The sequence below is a fragment of the Thermobia domestica genome, chromosome 9, assembly GCF_964235325.1.
Source record: "Thermobia domestica chromosome 9, izTheDome1.hap1.1, whole genome shotgun sequence".
Lineage (NCBI taxonomy): Eukaryota > Metazoa > Arthropoda > Insecta > Zygentoma > Lepismatidae > Thermobia > Thermobia domestica.
The window spans coordinates 134,350,511-134,374,952 of record NC_137462.1 but is presented as its reverse complement, the minus strand read 5'-3'; the positions used below and the strand labels follow the sequence as shown (position 1 = coordinate 134,374,952).

At 34.9% G+C, this 24,442-nt stretch overlaps 1 protein-coding gene across 1 annotated transcript; it reads right to left on the bottom strand.

The window, feature by feature from the left end:
- Positions 1–11,057: 11,057 nt before the first annotated feature.
- Positions 11,058–18,745, bottom strand: LOC145694135 (uncharacterized). The gene is made up of 3 exons (XM_081770251.1): positions 18,515–18,745; positions 13,523–13,866; positions 11,058–11,243 (listed from the first exon to the last, which is right to left on the bottom strand). The coding sequence occupies exons 1-2, from the start codon at positions 18,524–18,526 to the stop codon at positions 13,558–13,560; spliced, it is 321 nt and encodes a 106-aa protein (XP_081626377.1). The 5' UTR covers positions 18,527–18,745; the 3' UTR covers positions 11,058–11,243; positions 13,523–13,557.
- Positions 18,746–24,442: the final 5,697 nt, after the last annotated feature.

Genomic DNA, 24,442 nt, shown 5'->3' with positions numbered 1-24,442 from the left:
TTAAAGACTGCAAGCTAGTAAGATGCTCCCTAAGAAATCTATGGAAATTGCCAATAACGGCAGTAAGTTTTGTGCTTCCTAAAGTCTGTAATGCACGCACAGAGCTCGAGAATATCTACTGACAGAAATGAATGTTATTCAATGATTCATTTCATTTCTTTTCAGTAATTGCAAGCAAATGTTCCAAGAGCTTCATTTGGGCAGAACAGGAGGGTGTAATTTCCCCTCCCTTGAGCTTCATAAATACATATTGTTTGAGCAAATGTATAGTAATACACTAATAAAAAAAAGTGAAAAATTTGTGTCGGCGGAGACTCTCCCCCCCCCCCCGAATAAAATCTAAAATGACGCTGCTTTTAGCAACAAACCTATAGAGTTACGATAGCACATTGCTAGAGAGCTTACATTTGGTTTCAAGAGTCGAAGGTTTGATCTCAAGCCATGTGAGTTGCTGGGCGACATTGAGAGAGACAGACAGAGAGAGAGAGAGATTGAAATATGGAGACAGAGAGGAATGATTTATATATACAGATTTAGAACTGGGGGAAAATGATCGGACAGCATTCGTATTATGACGAAAATTGTGATTTTGTGAAACAGGTTTCGAACTGCGAGGATCACATTAGGCAGTTGTCGAAATAAGGTGGAGAACACTTTTGAGAGCATCAGATGATTACGAATGGAGAGAAAGATCTTGAGAACTGAGGAATTAAGAATTTAAAAAATCTGCAGCTTCCGAGACGGGTTTCGAACCGCGAACCTTGTAATTATCGAACCATGACTTTACCCACTCTGCTACGGAGAACTCTGTATTCATGCACATACGTTTCCTTTAGCTACGTTGAAAGCTAACTTAATGGAATATTTCAAAAGTTGACTTGGTGGATGCGCCGTTCTGATAGGATATAAACCTCTTGTAATTTAGTTACAATGTGCATAATGAACTTCTCCTTGTTCAGAACACTTTTTAGGGCAGTAAAATTTGTTACTAATGTATTAATTAGGTTACATTTGATAGAACCATCTGATAAAGTAGTGCCATACACTGTGCGTCATGGTCTGTTAGGTGAATGGTTAATATAAGTTACTCCTACGTGTATGGTCCGAGCTTCGAATCAAGACCATTCTTATTGATTATTTTCTTTGAGCTACGCTCACACTGTACATTCCACAAATTCAATTTTGAAGTAATGTAGTCACAGCTAGTTTAATTCGAAATTATTTTCAAATATGATATTTGTTATTTGCGATGTTTCAAACTTGATATTATATCTTTCAACCTTAATGCAACTCATTTCCCTACGGCATATCATCATGAATGTTTGCACAACGACGACAGTCAGGCGTTAATACAAAATTCAGTTCTTACTGGAATGTATGCATATATATTTAGAAAGTTTGACTCAGAAAAAAAAACGTACAGTGCAACATTGACTCTTGGAGGAATTTCAAACGAATTTACTATATGTATAAATTACCATCTCAACAATCTATTGTAGGAGCTAAGACACTGAAACCATTCCAGGGAGGGAAAAAGGTTATAAGTAAAAAAAAGTAATAGAATACAAAAAATATTGGTGTCATAGTTTTCTGGTTCGAAGAGATAAATAGTGGCTACATGATGGCACTCCTCACTTATTTGTAGCCTTGCATAAATGGAAAATTGTTTAAAAGTATATTTTACATTCAAAAATGATTGTTAAAAAAAAGCTTGTCCTTCAACATTATGTTTTATAATTATTTTCTACTGTATTTCTTATTTATAATAACATATTTTCTATATATGTTGTGTTCTATGTTATAAGTTTCTTAATTACATTTTACGACTTACATTTGAAGAGGAGCTTATGACAATTCAGAGCAGCAGGGACATACACAGAATGCAGGCCTTGGCAATCCAGAGCTCCTGCCCCACGAAATCAACTGTAAATTATATCTAATTTTAGAGATGATAGACATTTTAGTAAAACATGCCCTCAAAAAGCCTTGTCTACGCCCCTGCAAAGTAGTGAAAATTTTAGAGTGCGAGCAGTTAGTAATGTTTGCCCAGAAGTTATATCTCCGATTTTTCCGAGTGTGATATCAGTATCTGTGCATTATCACTTTTCACCCGCAGTGTATTGCAACGTACTTAAAAGAAGCTGTTCTGGATTCTTCACTGGTTCCCCCTATGACCTCATGCCAATAGGGTCAACCTTGGACATATCCACATCTAAAATATCACCTTTTATGTCTGAGATCACGAAAACTATCCATTCGACACAAATATAGGATATTTTCGATCCAAGGTGGAGGAGGCTTTAGACAAGGAGAGGTGGAGGAGGGAGGGAGTTGGATTGAAGACAAAAAATAACTAATCGATCGAGACATGTATTTCTGGATTGCATAAGAAAACGGGGCAAGAGTTTGTTATTAATTTGGACTTAGAATTTTTGTAACAATTTCTAAGCCGCGGACTGTACTACCAAACCCCATTGGAGTACTCACTTTTTCGTAGTACGTGTAATACATTTTGAGTTATTGTTAAGCCTCAATAAATACTTTTTTCGAAATTAATCTTTCTTTAGGTTCGTCGCTAAGAGATTCATCCACCTTTCATTTGATTCACTCACCACTTCCCCGTTACATAGGATGGAGTATCTTCCACTAAGGTGTTTTGCTTCTCCACATGAATCTGTTACTTCAAAATGTGATATCGAATCAGTGTTCAATTAGCGGTGCACTGTTTGCTTGCAAATGGCTCCACCGTGGCTTACAATATCACTTAGATAGAAGAAGCAATTTGGCATTAGAATATGGAACATCGTACGACCTAGAGAACAAGTATAATATCTACTCTCAACAGACAAAATTTCATTCATGAGAATGCTTCTGGCTTAGGCCCGAAATCTTCCAACTGACTTTCCTATTTATTTTAAACCAGCTTATTATTAAATGCATAACTTAGTGTCACACAATTGATTTTTTAACTTCTTACCGAAAACTCCGAAGTCGTTTCAGATTAGAAATGTTCATACTTGTAACCGATTCCGTAAATAGAATAAGAATCTCAATTCGACCTGCTTATGTTGTGTAAAAAGAAGTGGGTCGTTCGTTAAAAGGACGTGATCTAATGCAACTCATGACTCACAAACTCACTTTGCTCAGTGCGTTGTATCTTCCTTCATTCAACATATTTCGAACACTGGTGAATTTATTTAGGTTTTATTTTCAAGGTCACCATTTTTCTTCTTTTCTCATTCGCTTCTATTTACTTAAATGAGATGAGTATATCTAACAAGGGAAGTATCAATGAGCTCATAACGAAACCTACCGTAAAATTTCACTCATAGGAAGGAAGTCCCACAGAAAGACCACACACAAAAAAGCAGCTGCGTTTTTGAAGTGGAATTAACCAAAATGGCAGATTGAAATGTCGCGTATCCATGTCGACAATTGCACAATACGTTCAGTACCACCTCTTGTAAACTGTCTGTTAATAATAAAAAGTCAATAACAACAATGTGGGTACATACTGTACCTAAGGGGAAGTCGTACGGTAAGGTGAACTTTGACGGTAGCCATCTTAAAATCCGCTATCTTGAATGCAGGTGAAGTTTTGTAAATAGGAATAGGGCAATATGATACATGATTTTGGGTTAGAATTTAAGCAGAAAAACAATGGTAGCAATAGTTTTAAGATACGTGCATTTAGTAAAAAGTTACAGGTACATTTATTCTGTATGTTTCCATGTGCACAACTCCCGAATGAAGCAGCTGTCCAAAAATAAGTTGTCGCTATTGAAATGTAACTCCAACTCGATAATTTGCGTGTTATCTGGTCTATCTCCGCACCTATTCAACCGATTTGAACCAAGTTTTCAGAGTAGTCTTTCAAAAGAATTTAGTTGTGACCACCATAATTTCAAACAAATCATCAGAAAACATCTACATGGTGTTTAAACTATTCTGTACTTTCCCAATCTAATTTTCTGTCCCTATTCAACCAATTTGTACCAAATTTGCCAACTAATCTCCTACAAGTGTGTAGCTTTGCGCAACAACATTTGGGACAAATTCGGAAAATATAGAGGAGAAATATTCCTATATTTTTGTATTTTACAAATTGTTGGACAGCTGCTTCATTCGGGAGTTGTGCACATGGAAACATACAGAATATATATGCCTGTAACTTTTTAGAAAATGCACGTGTTTTAAAACTGATGCTACCATTGTTTTTCTGCTTAAATTCTAGCCCAAAATCATGTATCATATTGCCCTATTCCTATTTACAAAACTTCACCTGCATTCAAGATGGCGGATTTCAAGATGGCTGTCGTCAAGGTTCACCTTACCATACGACTTCCCCTTACGTATAGTATGTACCCACATTGTTTTTATTGACTGTTTATTATTAACAGGCAGTTTGCAAGAAGTGGTACTGAACGTATTGTGTAATTGTCGACATGGATACGCGACATTTCAATCTGCTCTTTTTGTTAATTCCACTTCAAAAACGCAGCTGCTTTTTTGTGTGTGGTCTTTCTGTGGGACTTCCTTCCTCTGAGTGAAATTTTACGGTAGGTTTCGATATGAGCTCATTGAAAGGATGGATGTAGTTGCAAGTGAAAAAAAAAAAAACTTCAGGCACTCTTGGATATTGATATCTGTAATTGTAATAATAGCAATAGGACTTACTACTTGGCTTTTGAGACACAACCTGTTTTTAGAGGAACTGACTATTGAAAAAAAATATTTTTGAGTCACCTATACCGTAATATAGGAATTATTATTTAAAAAATTGAGTGTAAATGTGTGCATAGTCATATACAGTATATATATATGCAGTGCCATGTTTTTTGTGGATATACGGATTATTATTTGTATTTACATGAATTTCGATGGGAAAAATAATTCAGTTTACGAACAGCGTTACAGAACACGAGCAGTTAGTAACCTGGATCCATTGTATATTAATTTTATTGATTTTTAGAAATATTTATCAAGATTATCACGTATTAGTGCTGGGAAGTTAGAATTTTTATCTAATGGTAAGTTAATTTTTTTTCTATCTATTCTTAGTATTTTGCAACAAACATCCTGAATCGAATTCTGGAACATTTTTATACCAGTCTTAAAAAGTTGGTCAGAATTTTAAGAATTTATTGACGAAAACTTCAGTTTCGTGTGCTGAAGTATCATCTACCTTTTAAACGGATAACTGGGTTAGTTGAACCGGATCAGTCACATTTGTAACAGAGTTAATTAAGAAACAAAAACTACAGTGCTTCGCATTTTATATCTACCGCTTTCTATTATAATGATTACTGAAGCTTGTGCTTATTATATGAATCGTTCAGAGCACAAATCAATCAACCTATAAAGCTGTGAGAGAAATATACATAAAATTTGTAATGTAAGCTTAATTACGTGAAAATTTTAAGTTGTACGGTATGCTTAATTATATGGAAAATTTAACACTGTTTTTTTCTCTTTATATTGGACTACTTTACCTTGATTTGAAACTTTGAAATTTTATCTTATATTCCACTGAAAAATATCTGTAGTTCAACAAGGAAATAATTATATGGGGTAAATGTGCCAGTAGTAGGCCATTTAAAGAGACTTTTAAATTTTTTAAAGTATAAAAAGTAAATTTTTACTAATAACTTTTACTGCATATAGCATTTCAAAGAACAGCGTTTAAATTTTGCGTTTGTGTAGCTCACATAGGAAATCTTTTATAAATAATTACACAGTTAAAAGAAAATACCAGAAATCCTAAACAAAATACCAGTACTCAGCCTCTGAAAACCAAAGGGCAGCCATTCCTTTAATCAGTACTCAACCACACTATAGAATTGATATTTTTAATGGAATTTAAGAGGCAATTCTCCAGTTATCAAATTAAGGGACAAATATATTATACACAGAGTTCCTACAGAGAAAAACTACGTGAAAAATATATTGAGATACAGAAAAAAAATACTTCTTGTACTTACCATAAACTAAGAAAAATGTACCTCGGCCTAGACTGGCCTATTTAAAACTAATATATAGGCCTATTTATGTTTACATTGATATTTATACTTAGCTATGACATTAATCCTTTAACCCTTTAGTAGGCAGTGTTGCTCTCAAGCATCGCATTCTATTGCGTTATCCACACGAATTATAACTTCAGTGATCATTTAATTGGCATTATTGCTTTCATACAATATTCATATACATGATTTGCGGGTCGCTTCTTTAGATACTTCTAATCTTCGTCAAATTTAGTATTGTAGAAGCTTTATCTAATACGTTCCGCGAAAGTTATTTTTTATTTTTTTATTTGTGGTTTCTTGTTCTGTAGGAAAATATTTCAATGAAACTGTTGAGTTGACTTAAGTTGATTTAGAGTTTAACGTCCCTTTCAGCAGCGAGGCTATATGAGACGTGGAGCTACTGATTAACGTGGAATCCGAACCACATGAGCTCCCGCCGGAAACAGAACCCGGGTCTCCCATGCCAAAGGCGCGTACGCTAACCGCTTAGCCACCAAGGTCAACGAAACTGTTGGTAATTACTGAGCGTATTCTTATGTTATTTTACCATAATAGGGCAATGCTGCTCAGTAGCTACACATAAAACCTATTTTATGCATCCTGTTGCTTTGAAATAAACACCATGTATTTTGTAACCAAAGTACAAATATACTTTAAAAATTACAAAATTATGATCAGAAATACATGGTTCAACCATAAAAGCAAACTAAATATTTTAATGCTAATGCTATAGCTATCAATGCTTGCCCATTAAAGGGTTAATATGAAGTTCATAAGTTCACATTCAGAACACATGAACACTTGTTTAGTAGCTTCGTACGATAATTAAGGCACGTGCACTTTAAGTGGTACCAGTGACCACAAAAATCACACCCAATATTTTTAAGTGTGACGTTTTCACTCCACTATGAATGTCGTAGGCCGACTTTTCTCTCTTTCGTGAATGAAAGTAGGTGTTCTTTATAGTTCTTGACCTGATTACGAATCTGAAGTCAAGTATGCTGTATCAGGTCGGGTTGTTGAGAAATTTGTAAATAAAGATTAAAAGGTGCTTTTTAATGTATTAATTTTAATAAATAGTGTGACTTTGATGTAAAAACAAGCTGTTGAAAAAAATATATACGTGACACATCTGGACATCAGAAATATAAACGAATATGCATATCTTTGTATTTTGTGGCATTTCCATTCATATTAGACTGACAAACAATGAATAGGGACAAGGGGATTGTCGCAAGTTGATTAAGTACGTATATTAAGCCTTTATTAGAGTTTGTATAATATTGTACATTTAATCCTGGAAACTAATTTACTTGGCGACAAAATGTGCAATTGTATAACCCAAAATGCAACAAAATGAGAGATGTGTAAAAACAAATGCGACATTTTGTATGTCCAACTGCGGATAACTCCTATGCCCCTAACAATGAAAATTACAAACTTTCCACGTTTAAGTTAGGCAAAGCCGCGGCTGAAATCATTGCATTTATACATTGGCACTCAAACGAAAAGAAACACTTATGAACCTTGCCTCTTGTGTGATATGGGGAGCGTGTCACGTGCCAAGTTCCAGCAGAAATCTGCGAGCATTTGCACACCAGATTTTCGTTTCTAGCGCTGCTCCAGGAACTGAATGGATTGGTGAAACCTCTCACCGTGCTCATCAGACACGGATCCTAGGTTTTCGGGAAAGAAAGATAGGTGACTATGTAGAAAATGCACTTTCAGTAACATGTTGCATCCCATAGTGTGCAGGTTTGACAACAACTCCTTCACTAGTTGCACATAGCTCGCATTTTTGTTATCTCCCGGAAAGTTTTCTTAAAAGAATTCCAGGTTTTCCGTTCCACCTCAGTTAGTTTTGATTCGAATATGTCATCTTTCATCAATTAACGTATCTGGGTCCAATGAATACACCTTCTTTTAGTTTAGTGTCTGATATTTTTGGGAACTTTTCCTGGAGATACTTAAATCCTTGTCCTTCCTTCTCCAACCCTTTCACGAATACCTTCATAAGGCCTAATTTAATGTGCAGGGAAGGCAGAAATATTTTCTTGGAGTCAACAAGGGGTTTCTCTTTCACATTCTTAATTCCGAGAGTCAGGGATGTACGAGTAGGTCATTCTCTTTATGTGTAGTGCAGATCCCTTGTTATACTGTCCCACTCACACAGAAAACAACAATACTTTGTATAGCCCAACTGTAACCCTAACACCAAACCAATCACCTTCAAGTCGCCACATATGTTCCACTGATGCTCAGCATACCTCAGTTTGTCGAAAAGGAGTTTCACATTTTGATTTGTCTCCTTCAAATTAACGGAATATTCAATTGGAATGGAGGGGTACGTATTACCATTGTGGAGGAGAACACACTTTTTACTTGCTTTTGACGAGTCCAAGAATAAACGCCACTCATCGACTTTGTTTGTAATGCCTGCATCAGTCCTTCCACGTCAGTACAATATATTCAATCATCACAACTGCTGTTATTTGAGGAAGTCATGTTGTCTATCACGTTAAAATGTCACTTTCGTTTCCTTTTGAAGAAGGTTCCAACCTTGAAGTCTTGAAGCTAAGAGTTCAGCTTGTTGTTTGGGTAGGGGCAAGTTTCTAATAAGGTCGTTCAGTTCCTTAATCGTTATCAAAAGTGGTTCTCTGGTACGTGCATTGTATGTAGGGTCTTCACTCTCAGTATCCATAACATCTTCACTTTCATCAACATCCCTGCTGTCTACTGTCCACACGTCTGGCGACACTGGCACAGGAAAACCTTCACCATGTGGGATGGGTCTTTAGCTGGTTGTAGATCTGGGTATTGTACTAATCATTTACCCTTGAAGGTTATTCCCTTTACATTTGACAGACAAAAGTAACAGTCGTGTACATGATCACGTAATTCAAAGCATAACATTGGTGTAGCAAATGGCATACACTTGTGAGAACCACGTAACCAGCCCCTTAGATTTACTACACAGGATTTACAACAGAATTTCGCTGCCCAGAGTTTGCCTACGTCGACTTTCGATGAAAAATACAACTTATACGCTTTTTTCACAACAGACGTTATCTTAGTGAGCTTCGGTTTTGAAGTTATCCGTCCACACACATAACAGAAGTTGTCAGGATCATTTTTACACTTTCTAGGCATTTTCAAAATTGTACCACTATAAAACACAAAACACAACACAGTTTTCAAATGTTACCCAGTTCACAACAAAAGATCCACAAGTTATGAGTGACAAGAACACGTTTCAATGTTGTTTATCTTCTATTAGCACAGTACGTCAACAGAAAACGCAGTTCGCCACACCAAGAAGCAAGGAAATAAACATACAATATTGATACTCAGTTGTTTCATCGCCGTCCAATGTTGCCAGGCGTAGGTGGGAAAAGTTAAGTTTCCGACGGTAAAGTTTCCACTTTTCCCCGCAACATTTTTTGACCTTTCGTCTACGGCGGGGGCTGGAAGTAATGTGTTTTCCATTAATGATCGTTTGTATTTTATATATTGCAATGTATGAATATCGCATGTTGTTTGCAGTGTGTGTATATATATCAGTACACAAGCTATTGATATTTGACACAGCAGAGATATACTATTAAAATCAGTTGCTATTGGAGGTAAATACTGCTTAACATTTATTGTTATTATCATTTTCCTTATTTCCCCCATCTTGTAACCCACTTTCTCTCTCTACCGAGCCCAGATACTTTAATAAGCATCTTAAGTGGACAGCCTTCCTACTTATTTCAGTCTATTTCATATTTATACCATGTTGGAACAGTTCAGGACTTTGCATATTATACATTGAGTTCTAATGACTATTAAGCTACTTCAGCGAGTTTCTGTTGATAATAACATGAGAGTAATGCTTTGTATAAATTCAGAACATATAGTTCGCGTCATATAACCAGACTTGTATTACTAAATGTACTTTTCTTTTGTTTTGAAATAAATTGTTATTGAAGTTTGAGCTGTAAAGTATAATTAAAGTTACGATATCCCTGAATGGTAGTATAGGGAATTGGAGTTCTGAATTCCTAAATGATGCATGAGTTAGGGTTGAAGCACCGTTAATATGATCCTGAAGCTCTTACCTTCTGATTATGAGTACATCTTATTTATTTTCGCTCTACCACTTTATACAGGACTGCACACAGTAGATATCTCGAGTTCGATTCTATTTGACATGGATTTTCCCACACTTTCGTTAACAATTGAACGGCTGGTATCTTAGGGCCTATCAGAGTAGAGTCGTGAGTTGCGGATAACTCTTCTCGACTCTTCACTGGGAAACTAATGAAACTGCGCTGCAGAGGTATGTCTCATCCATTCGACTTAGACGTGAATATCTTCAACTGGTTAGAGGATTAAAGTGAAATATCGGAAGCTGTTGTTTGCATGGAGAACTCAGCTTAATTATAAAAAATGCTACTCTCATTTTTAACCACCCTTGTTAGGTGCAGCTTAGTAATTTCTGCAATCAACGGCCGGCTACTCCAATAAAACACGCTCCAAAAATCTTTGTAATCAAATACATCTCTGTGTTAACATATTTTGTGTATTTAATACTCCAGTAATGTCTATATATAGATATAGTGTCTTTTTTTTTATTTTCAGTTGTTTTGACGATCAGTCAAATGAATAAGAAATCTTGTGGCAAAGTAACTCAATGTTTAATGCTCGTTATCTCTGAATTTAAAGTCTCTGAATAAATTACAGTCCGTGAACTTATAGTGGAAACATCATTCTGTGATATTCATTTGAATCTATAGTTTTCTCTAGATATAAGCACTCCACAAATTCTTTCCTAATTAATTACTCACCTGCACTACCACTTGTCTCTATTAGCATAATTGCGAGACCCAAATACGAGTATAAAGAAAGTAAATTTAATTTCTAACTTCTATTTCTATAGGAACTATATTAACAGAAAAATCAACCAATTAAGCTTGAATCCTAACTACAATTTATATTTGACATGTTGGTTGTTTAGGGACTTTAAATTGATAAATATGTTTTTTTGTAATAAGAACAATTTTATTTAACTTAATAAGGTGGGGAGAATTTATAATTTTTGTGTAGAGGAAATAAAGTGGAAGAACACATAGAATTTTGTTTATTTACATATGCAATAAAAGAAGAATGCATAATTTTCATTGATGAATATGATGCCGTGAATCACCATGAAAAATATGGCGTTGAAGTTTTAACCTACAATGAAAAGAAAGGAAAAAATAATTGATTGGTTAGTTTAATTTATTTGTGTGATTTATTAACTAACAAACAAGTTTATTTCATCAAAAATTACTAAATTATTGTTGAATCATTACTGATTATATATGAGGGAGATATTTATAATTCAATAAATAAGATACTTCATATTCCATTCGTGTTTATGTCATTTGATTGATATTTCAAACAAGCTACCTGCATTTATCGTCAGAGCTGTACTAATTCAGGGACATGTTCTACAATTATTTACCATTAAAAGAAACAAAAGCAATAATAATATTAAGAAAACTGTTAATATAAATTTGAATTAAACTGTAACTTGTAACAATATTTAATTGTTAAATAATGAATATATATACACATGAGGGATTCCAATAAACACTCGCCCGGGGCGAGTCGTTCATCGGTGCGGGCCAGTATTTAACATCATACTGAAAGTAAGTAAACGATTTCTATTGTGGGATGCGGGCTAGTAGCTCTTTTGGGCTAGCAAAATTTTGTTACTTATTTGCATCTCTGATATATATATGCAACCTAAGTTGTATTCATATTGGTGTAATTATTTTACATCAAGTCGATAAACTAGAGCAAGAATTATCTGAAAATATTATGTTCTTACTGAATTTATATAAATGTACACAATTTCTAAGCTCTGGTTAGTACGGAAATTAGTGAATTTTAAGATACAAGATTTGATCCTACCAAACAAGCAAACCAAAAATAATAATAATAATAATAATAATAATAATAATAATAATAATAATAATAATAATAATAATAATAATAATAATAAAAGCGTTGTGAGAAAAACAGATAACGTTGTAGGAAAACAGGATAACAACATAATAAAATCATTGCAATATTTTAAATCGATTCTAAGCGCATTTGGATGCATTTGTTCAAAATAAATTCCTACATTTAATTGATTATAAATTTTCTAAAGTTTATTTAAATGTTAAGAACACTTTTTTTTTAATCTTATCAACTATTATTCATGGTCATGGAGTAAAATTTGAATCGTCTATTTCTGGAACAAGGTTATGATTGCACAAGTTAAATATTGTGTGCACATTATCAAAATTGATATAGGAATTAATCTATGGGTACGATCAATTTTGTCTGTTGGAATGTTTATATTTAAATTTATTTAGTTTTTTATGTATAAATCTAAGAATGCTAAATACCCTAGCTACCCTTCCTGCTGATCTAGTGGCGCTTCTTTGGTCCTGGGTTCCATTCCCGACTTGACAGCCTTGAAATTCAAACGCATTATGGTGGTTCGAATTTCAACTTAAAATAAACATTCAAGTCCCATATAGCTTTGGTAGTGAAGAGAGGTGCTAAACTCCTATTTAACCAACCCATACCCTAACTGTGCTGGTTTACATTTCCAGTGAGGTCACTGAAGCCAAGCAGCGTTGAATTTTGTTAGTACTTGGGTGAATGATACTCAATAGACTTAACATTGGACAAAAGACTCCGAATGATATCAAACAAAACTGGTAGGCGCATTTGTATTGAGTGCGTCTTTGTATAGTCACCATGGAAAACAGATTACTCGGAATCTTCTTTCCATAACTGTGAAGTGAGTTAACAGGTTATTCTTTCAGGTTTATTCCTTTTGGAGAGGGAGAGAATTAAAAAAAAAAAAAACTTTTTCTTGTAGAGAAATATCTATTCATAATATAACTTCTAATAATTTTAAAGTTACTGATAAAAAGAATCGCGTTTGGTTGCTATAAACTTCCGCTGGTGGCTACACATTGATTGTAAAAAGTAATGTTTCCTGTTCATGAAGAAAAATGAAAATTTGATACGGAAATTGTTTCTGATAAAAAAAAAAAATGTTAACAACTATAGACTGCATTACATTATATTAAGATAAGAAGAAAATAAAAAAACGAACGAAAATATTATTTGGAATTTTAATGACCCTTTTACCGGTACTGAAGTTGTGTTTGACGCAGACTTTGCCACATCACATAGAATCTGAACAGTGGTGACTCATAAGGGAAGAGAAGAAAACTTGTCTAATGCACTAATTCTGTGCACAAGAATTAGTATATAAGTTTTCCCCCTTACTTTGAAGTAACAAAACTTTTTAACAATAGGACTTCCTCACGAGACGCCACTAAATCTAAATACACAAAATCGAACTTGGTTCTCCCATACCATACCAAAAGTTTTGAGTTCTTAATGTGTAGATCTTATAGATTTCTACCTACCCTTAATGTAACTAACGTTGCTTATATACTTACCAATTAACGTGATTTATGTAGTTTTACGTCTTTGCTTAACCGTAGAATGGGGCAGCATAGCCGACTGGAGCATGAGCAACAGCGGCGACTGGAGCAGCATAGCCGACTGGAGCATGAGCAACAGCGGCGACTGGGGCATGAGCAACAGCAACTGGGGCAGCGACTGGGCGGGCAACAACAGCTTGGCCAAGATGGAGGGAGTTAACATTGGCGTAGGAAGTGGCTACTGGAGCGTGGGCAACAGCGACTGGAGCATGAGCAACAGCGGCGACTGGGGCAGCATAGCCGATGGGAGCAATACCGGCTTCAGTAAGGGCAACAGCGGCCAAGAGAGCGATGCACACCTAAATGAAAGAAAGAAAAAAAAAAACGTAAATCTAAGTTATATGAATACGTACTTAATAAAAACTCAAAATTTCGTATATTTTATCTCATGAATATAATACAAGAAACACTGATAGCTTTTATAGTTTGTTGTGAGATGTGTAAAAATACAAATACTTCGCTGATCAGAGGCAGCAAGTTAAGAAAAATAAGTTTTAAATTTAAAACTTTCAAGCAAAAGTGCGTCCATCCATGCCACACCTATTAATGAATAAACTATCAAAATTATTGAATCAATTCGAGATAGATTAACAGTAAATTCTACATAGCAATTGTTAACATTATAAGCAACATGCAGAAACTGTTTCTTTGTGAAATACTTTCGAACAATGAATACCAAAGTGTGTGATATTGATTATTTTGTTAGAACATAAACATGGTTAGATTATAGTACAAGTTTTCAAAGCAAACAAATGTTAATGAAAAGTTAATATTTAAAATACATATCTAGGTAGTTCTGCCAAATTGTGAGCTTTTCTTAGTATTACGCAGTGAAATAAGAAAAAATAAACTTAACGAGCATCTCACACTATTATTTCATCTTCCATTTTAGTAAACCATTTAAGTAACAAGTATCAGTGGTTAAAAAAAAAAGTTTTCAATGATCACTATTTGGTAATAATATTTTCAACTTAATGTAACTTATCTTAATAAAAATTGTGTTGTAGAGATGACTTAAAGATTTGTACATAAAATGATAATACTGTTAATTTTTTAAATATTCACTATAAAAACTTTATGGGATACGTTTTTAACTCCTACTACATAGAAACAGTTTGACATAATTCAGAAATCACTTCTATTAGTTCTTTATAAACTATTTATTATTAATAACTGATTTGTTAAGTGTAATTTTAAATTTACTTCTGCTTGAGTTAATTCCATTAAAATTCACACGTCTTAAAGTTGGACATCTATCGTATAACTTAGAACTTATTTGTTTTAAGTTTAAGGTCGCACGATTATGCACCGAGGTTAAGGGAGACTTTGATAATGAGATGGAAAGATATAATGATAAATTTGAAAGAAAGTTCTTGGTATTCTGTGGAACGTTTCTGCTTCAAGTGCGTAGAGAAAATACACGGAAATTTTGGAAGAAAATTTTCTACAAACTTTGAACTAAATATATATCTAGATTGAATGGGGCTTATGCAGAGTCATTTTGACGTATGGTTAGCATCATACTAAAAGCCTGACTACTGCAGGAAATATATTGTTAGTCGATCTATTTAGTATGACACTAATCACGCGTCAGAATGACCGTGCATAAGGCTTAGTATTTCTAAATAATGGCAAGCTTTGATTACCTTCTGAACTAATAGTACAAAATGCTTTAGAAAAATAAAATCTATATTCTAAAATATGTCAGATCTTTCGGAGACACTTGTTTTAGAGTGGAAATTCCAAAGTGCTCTCCAAAACTAGATTTTACTTTTAAAATAACTTCGAAACAAAAGTTGACCGATTTGAATGTTGTTTTTGATAGGACAATCTGTTCTTTGTAATTCACGAAAACTTTATTCAAATTGGTGAATGTATTGCAGAGTTGTTGATGGAAGAACATTTTGATTGTGTAGAAGCAATTGCAATGCCGGATGTACAATATTTTCAGAATATATATGATTGCTTCACTAATTGCTTGATTAGAGTGCAGAATTCCGTTTTAGCACTGAAGCTATGTGGACAGGACATATTGCTTAACATGAGATCAGAAACCCTTGCTTGGTGTTCTTGAAACTTATACCCCTAATGCTCTCAAGGGCATTGAAGTCAGAACCGGGGCTGAGTTGATATTCCGTTTTCTTTGAGGTATCTCTTTCAGAAGCCCTTGAGACGTTAGCAAGTTCTGTAAATTTTCTCTAAAATTTTCTACAGTGCCTTCTTTAAAGAAATTAGTTTTGCGTAAGTTAGTTTCAAAGTTTGTTTTCTTACCGTTTACAAGTCTTGTTACACTCAGAAATAAAGCTCATTTCGATTTTCCTTCTGTTGTCTTTTCCTAAATAGAATTACCTTCCTAATGATGGATAATTAAAACGTTTTGTCTCATATCTAACCCACTTGTATCGTTAAGATGCATAATTAAATGTAAGCCAAATTCCAAATATATTTATTACCTGATATATTTTAAGGTTTCTGATGACTATACAGTTAAGTGAGATGTTTACTAACATATCAATCAAGTAGCAGGTATATCTAAACTTTAAATAATAAAATTGCATTTGTTTTTCCAAATTCAGAATAGTAATAATCTCGAGTTATTTTTTCCTGTCACACAATCTTTTAATTTGAAGAAACAGCCTGAATGTCGTCAAAGGTTAGGACACTATCTATTGAACTTAAAAGACATTAAATTTCCAATCACAAACCTAATATGAGATGTAAAAATTGATGATTGACCAATAAATAGGGAATCTCATTTAGGCGCCTAGATCCTCAGACGGTTAAATGAAAAGCTCTTTGGACCACTCATACAGTATTATTGGGTCGATGCATAAGTTCATTGTGGTTTTCTTTTGGGTTGGTAACAATGTGGCGTGAAGCGATTGTTTATCGTTATTCCGTTGTTTTTCCGTAGTTTGGAGTTTGTGTGTTGAGAAACACAGGTTTTCTTGATTGTGAAGATATTATTGTATACATTTCAGACAAACTAATATGGAATGTCAAGTTGAGAAAAGTGATCATTTCCGTCACATTTTACTCTTCGAGTTTACCCGAGGATCCAGTGCAGCAGAAGCTGCGAGAACAGTTTGTGCAGTGTACGGGAATGAAGCAATTGCTGAAAGAAAAGCACAGAAAAGCTTCTCTTGACCAATGGCTAACAGATTTCTTCCAGTCAAAACCAAAACAGTTCTACAGGCGAGGCATTGAATTGCTACCTGAACGCTGGCACAAGGTCATAGGTAATGGAGGTAAATACATCACTGAGTGATTGTGAGTTAATGTGAGAGGCAGTAAAATGTATGCAATTTATTGTTACACAAGTAGAATATGTTAATGTTATGTTTATGTCGTATTTGTATTTGAATTAACAGAACAGCAGAATAAAAATAAAATATAAAATATAAGAATCGCACGAACTTATGCATCGAGCCAAGTTGCATCGCTTACATTATTATTTCTAGACTAATGAATGGAATATAAAACAAAGGGAACAGTACAAAAGATAAAGATCTATTGTCCTCAAAAAGTGAAAAGGATTAGTACTATTAAACGAGTTCAGGAGATTATATATAATCTTCAGTTAGCCTTAGCAATATTGTTTCTTAAATGAACAAGACGATATTTATTTAGAAATATTGGAATAAAAATTGAATTTCTCTAAACAAACTGACAGATATTTAATTTGCACGCTAGAGAAAACAGTGGTGAAAATATTAAGGTTCAGTCCTCTAAGCGCGTATCTCGTTTAGAAACCAACTTCCAACTTGGTTTCTCTCAATCCAACAATTGTTGTTAAAATTCTATTGACGACATTCACTCCATTTCCATCTTGCTAATGTCAAAATTTCATGGACGCCATAAGGACGAGAATTGGCTTGTCTTGAATTTGAATTGAGTGTTGTTGTCTCTTTCAGCACCTAGGTTATATGAGACGTGGACCCAGGGCCGGTTCCAGGATTCTCTGAGAGGGGGGTGAACCAATAACTACCAGTACATTTGAATTAAATTTGAATTTTTTAAAAGCCTTTAGGCATGTGTGATGTGAATGAGGAATTCCTTTGGAAATGCTAAATGTCTACTCTCGACGAATTCTTTTCCTTGAACCTTCAGAAAATTGACTTAAACTATTTATTTTGCAAAACGCACTGCTAGCTTTTCACTTTAGATAGTGTATATATTTACGCCCACCTTTGCACCCCCCTAAATCCGGCCCTGCATGGACCTATATGGGACTCGAACTACACGTGCTTCTACTGGGAATTGGGCCTGGGTCTCCTGCACCGAAGACGAGCATACTAACCATATAGCAAAAGGGAGTTTGAAGACGACTTATTACTTGGATGTTATAGAGTTAGAAATTAAACTAACTTCTCCTATCAACTGTAAAACTGTCGAAAGGGCATTATGACCACGCGTGGATTGTCGATGGATCAAATGATGTCACCGTCATACACGGATTATAAGCCCATCCCATTGTAGTCGAAAGATCCATGGGTAATGTCACCCATAGGTTAGATTTATTTCCAAACAATATATTATAATGTATTATTTATAGATGGTCCCATATTACTCGGGTTCCATCACCACAATTCCTTGCTTTCTACATAGGTCTGATGATGCTGGTGTAACATCGAGAGCTCTATGCCTTTATCGAAGGCAAGCGACCACGGACACGAAAGGAAAGAGTTCGTCTACACATATGCACATGCCCCCTCCCAGTAGCATTAGAAAAAAAAAATCACTTCAACATGTCCTCTGAGTATTATATACCACACTTTTGCTTTTAACTTGATAACTTTGCTGAGTCTGTTAACGGTAAATTCAACACTGTCCAGCAACTTCACACTGATTCGTTATTTGCAGCGTAGGTTTTAAAGAAAAGCTCCACAACAGTTTTCACAAAAATCCATGCACGAGTGCATAATGGTATCCAAACAAAGAACTCACCAAGAATTTCATGATGAATGTGTTGAGTATACGGTGGTTTTTACGGGCTTCGTAAATTGCAGTGTATTGCACACAGAAAACTGATATCGAAATGGTAAAATTCGCTTCTTTATATATCCTTGCAAATTGGAAGGTTTTTTTCAGTTTACGAACCGGTATGGCACATTTTGCACGTCAACAAAAGGTCTCTTTTAAAAAAAATCCGGACCACGCCTACATCTGGTTCCATTTACCCCCGTTGTTAAACTGTTTTTAAAACCTTTCTCTTTATACCATAAGAAAATTCAGTCATATTCTTAATTTAGCCATGCACGAGCAGGTGTAGCAGGAGAGTACGAGAAATAAATTTTAAAAAAATAATGAAGGCTACATGTATATAGAAAGAGAGAGAGGGAGAGAGAGACAAGTATTATGTATCTAAATGTGTGTGTACGTAACATTTAGTGCTTTGGATATACGCCCTATATTTCTGTGTGGTATATACAAAACTGATTTAACTGGAGCACTTACCAACCATACCAACAGAAAGAAGTATGACCACTTTCTTTTTTTAAAAAAAAAAAATGTTTGGTCCAGAGGGGATAATAAAAATGTCCTTTTAAGAAATATTGAAGAAGTTAAAAATAAAAGAAAACCGGGGACAATAGTGGTTGCTGTACTCACTATGGATGATGAAGAAAATACCGCATTTAACTGGTGAAAAAGGGAGAGGTATTATAGTTTGTTTGTTCCTAAAATTTGGAGGTCAATGTGAACGTGGTAAGCCTATGAGATGGAAGCTGAAATTATGAATGAAATCATATACTGAACACACATACACACGTCATTCTCTTTTCTTATCTTGACGGTCAGTAATTTAATTGTCTTAGAAGTTTTATAACGTTGCTCTTTCCTCTTTCACTCCATGTCCATACAAAACGGTTGTTCCTATTGTGATTCAAGATAAATCTATGTTAATCACTATATTTTACAATAGGTATCTCTCCACTGAAGGAAAGCAAAAGAACCCTTTCACAATGGACGTGACCTTCGGTCTGAAATTGAGTTATTTGGGACAATTCGAATGATTGCAAATACAAATACGGTAAAAGTATTCGTGCTATACAGGGAGAAGCATGAATAATGAGATTGATTTTTAACAAGGTCAATAATTGAGTTAAGGAAGCACGTTTTAAAAGGAACTTAACAGTAATAATATATCACAAAGGTTCACTTTCGATGTATTGATGATGTAAGTGAAGTAATTACAACGCAAGTTCCGACTGCATAGTGCTTACGCTTGTCAGCTATATACAATATACAGTTCGAGGTGATTTATTTTATGCTACCAAATTTTTCTTTTATTGAATTTCCGTGGGTTTTCTCATGGATACTCCAGTTTCCTCCTACATTTTCATTTCCCTTAGCTTAAAGGGCATAATCGTTGGACATTTAAGCTGAAAGATTTTAATTTCATTTCTTCTACTAAATTAAAATGCAGACCAGGCGTGGCAATTCTTTTTAGGATTGAGGGCTACTTTTCATTTCAGAAATCACTGCCGGTCTACGTACGCCAATATAGACAAGTCTTTCCCAATTATAATAAAACGTAAGGATCGTAACCGTCTTTACTAGTAAGGCGGAGGGTGCAGTTAAAAAGTTGTAACTGTTTATTCTTTCCTTTTCTCCGTTCATTATCTCCTATCTCCAGCACTAAATAACAACCATATATGGAGTGTTAAGAACACAAGGGAATCAAGTCGACTTTTTGATCATTTGGGACACTCATCTTTAAGCATCTTTTTACGGCATTAAAAGATTCATGTCCAGATATATTGTAAATAACGTAGAAAAATTATGTAAAGAAACACTGCTAGCTTTTCGATGTATTTAAGTACACTGTGCAAACATTATGTTTCTTTTTCTCACAAGTTTGGTAACGAAACTTGACTCCCTTGTGCTCTGAATTCCCAATATTCAAAAATCTAATAGATTCACAATATTCACCTAAACATCAATTTGTTCCCTCACAAGAACTTCTACAATTCAAATAACGCGTAAACATATTACTACCTCTTGCTACAGAATGAAGTATTTTGTTGTATTATATTTCACTGTAGTTCGCAGTGGCGTAATAAGTCAATTACAATTCTTGATGTTTACAGTATTTGCTGCTTTGACAAATTCTAGCTATTTGATATTGATACTTCATACTCATTCATCAATGTTGTATAAATTATTGGAATTGTTTAGGATATCGTATGTAAATTCACTGTTATTTAGATGCAAAACACAGTGCAATCATAGGAAGATTCATTGTACCAAGACTTTTGAACTTATACGAACCACAATGCGAAGATCTAATTTAACAGACTATGAAAATGCCTAGCCCCTAAGGTTGCTGTAAACTGTCTGCTGCTCTACGATGAGAAATGAAATGATTTTTTTTGGTTTAGTTTAACGTCCCACGTTTGTACCTTTTAGAATAAATGAGATAGATGGTTAATGAAAGCGAATAATTGTGAATGTTTTTTTGTGTTCTTCCACTGGAAGTCAAACCCAGTACAACGTGTACCACAGACATACGAGGCCAGTGGTGTAGATAACGGTAATTTGATTGTGTCCAAGCTTTTAATACAGTAATATTCCAAACAGATTTTGCTTACATGCAGTTTGTTCTATTTGCGATCTCCAGTGTTACGACTTTTTAAAATTTATTACAAATAAAAATAAATATAATCAGTCCTGTTAAAAAGAAACTTTTCGAAGATACTCTATATTTAGCTCTTCAACTGATCTAAGGAAATTTATTATACACTCAGGGTATAACTAATTCCCTAAACTCATGTGTAGGGACAAATATACAACTTCTGAGGATGTAAGTTATTTTATGGGTGGAAAGAGAGATAGAGGGAGACGAAGAAGAAAATGGATGAATATGATTAAGAATTACTTCAAGGAGAAAGGTCTAACAGGGAAACAAGTCCATTACTGGGCTTTGTGGAGAAAGCTCATCATAAACGTCGATCCTACATAAATCGGATGACATAGAAAACATAATGAAGAAAAAAGTTATTTGCTGTATTTTTATCTTTCTGATTTCTTGTGTCTAGCAAAATTTCTCGTCTGTGGGTGTGAAAGAAGAAGTGTATGTTTAAGATTTTAAAACACATAGTACTGAACAACTTATCCGAATTGCTAACGCGCACACTTAGGTGTGTGTGGTTCCTCTTTTAGCTCCCGGTAGAAATACTAAAATTTTCCGATATTGGCCAAATACCATGATGTAACTGGGCACATACCTGAATTAAGAGATATCAAGCTCCAGTCCAGGTCCATAGAAATTATCACAATTGGGTTCCTATGCGCTTACTACGCATCACCCAGTCGAACAAACGGCATCTGGCTGGACATAAGTTGTAGCGAAAATAAATTTAGTTCAGTAATTTCTTCCATCTATAGCTAAATCTCATCACTATTTCAATAACGTGTGACAAAAGAGAACTGGAAAGAATATGACTATGGATAGCCATATGGTGCACATATCAGTCGATGGCATGTGGTCCGTCTATGTCGATGGCATGTGTCTACTTTTACCCGAATACGAGAGACCGTGCTATTGACCATCCTTAACACTTCTCACATTGCGCCAAAGGATTCTGTGTTCACTGCTGTCAAGGTTTATCGTTTGCGTACTTTTGATCAATCATAAAGTCAGAGCATATCTCAAAATTCTGCTGATGGAATGTCTGGGAATTTCACCCTGCAGGAATACTCTGCACACCCATTGAACATTAATGAAATATGCCTTTTTAGATTGTGTGTGCGTAACTTCCTTTACGTTGATGACCACCATTCCACGATTTCTTGAATTCGAAACAGGGCCTCTTGAAATTTGGCTTTTTCCCTATTTTGGACAGCCGTAGCTCTGAAATTATGCACTTTTCCCCACAGGTCCATAGGAACTTTTTGACTTAAATATATATATATATATATATATATATATATATATATATATATATATATATATATAATGAGTTCCGTATAACATTTTTGGCAGCAAAGAAACAATTCTAATTCTTATTATTATTTACCTTACTATTTTAAGGGACACGAAATGATAAAAATAAATTATTTTTGTATAACAGAATCCAGTGTGAGAATGAAAAGATAAATGGTATAAAAATAATGATATTAAATAAAAACAATCACTAATTTTTGTTGTTCCATAGACTAAGATAGTAGTTGTTTTTTCTTTAATGTAAAAAAGAAAAACTTTTTATTAATTATTCAATATGTAATAAAGTTAACATACGGACCATAGAGTGAGCAGTATGACAAAAAAAAAAAAAAAAAAAAAAAATACAATAACTTTAATTCTCTCAGTGTTTACTTTGTGATTCACATTATAGGCAAACGCTTTTCTTAGATATTTTCTATTGTCCTAAGTCAAACACTAGTTTTCTTCCACCATTTAAATAAGCGGATGATATTTATCACTGAATTAACTATATGTGAGAGGACAAGAGAATCATGTTATAAAGAAATACCTATTTTGTTTATTTCAAGAACATCCCACTTCTGTAATAAAATACGATTTGAAGCATCGTATTATGAGTCACATTTCGATTTTGTCTAGCAAATTGTGATGCGGTACCGCTTAAAAGACACTTATATAGAGAGAGAACTATAGAGATCCATCAAATAGTTACATCAATTCTTTGCAAATGGCAGTTTCAGTCAATAGATACTGACACTACCGGCACCTATTAACGTAACAATCAATGTAACGGTTTGATGGATTCATAGAGCAATGCTAATGGTTCCAAGTTAATCTACAATGTCGCCACACAGGTCGGTAGCCAGCCCAAAAATGTAGGGGGGCCCGGCTGAAGTTAGGGGGAGCCCGATCCAACTATATTATAGTTTGTTTGCAAGCCTACCGTGAAAAATTTAGGGGAGCCAGCAAAAATTTAGGAGGGCCCGGCCGCCCTACACTCCCCTGGATACAGGCCTGTCGCCACATAGTGAAACATTGATTCTCTGTAGCGGCTGAAGAAGGCCTCGGAGTGTACACCGTTATATAGCATTTTTGCCTTATTTTGACCTGTAGAATAGCGCTCTGTAGATGGGCGCCATTTTAGAACACCCGATATATATATATGTGGGTGTTTGTGATGCTTAGGCAGTCATTAGCCTCTTAGATAGGTTCCTGACTACGCCTCTGAGCTGAACGACAATGGGACAAACTGTCCCTCAGGCACGTGATTGATTTGCAACTACATCCTTTATCAACTGTGAGACTATGCATGACTAAATCTCGTGCACTAGAGCCACGAACACTGACTGCTTTATTATTATTAAATTCCCGCTACCGGGACATTTATCAACATAATCTTCTAATAAACTAATTCAATTTTTCACTCAATCCACAATACGACAGGGACACGAACACTCCAATCGTAAGGCGAGCTAATAATCCGACCATGTTCTACAGAAGTTTTCGAACTCCCAATGGGTTTTGTCTCTTATGATTGTCAGCCTAACGCTTCAGACTGCTCAACTACATTCGGTCACTAGATTTTATTATTTTTAGTTTAACGTCCAAGGAGTACGCATTGAGGCTAAAGGAGACAGAACTAATCCATTATACAAAATGGGACAAATAAAAGTGGCCCGGACGAATGGATACGATTGGACGTAAATGTATGCAATGCATGGAACCTCACCACGTGAAGTGCACACCACCGGTTCAGATCTTAGTGCGGGCTGTGTCAGTGTGAGTTGAGCAGTGCACAGGTAAGGATGGTACTCACAGTGCAGTAAGAGGGTTTTCGTTGTGGAAAGTTACATAGCTGGCCACCTTGGTCACCTGATGTATCTGTGTGCGATTACTTTCTGTGGTGAAACGTCCAGTCTAAAGTGTATCGCAACAACCCTCATAGTCTT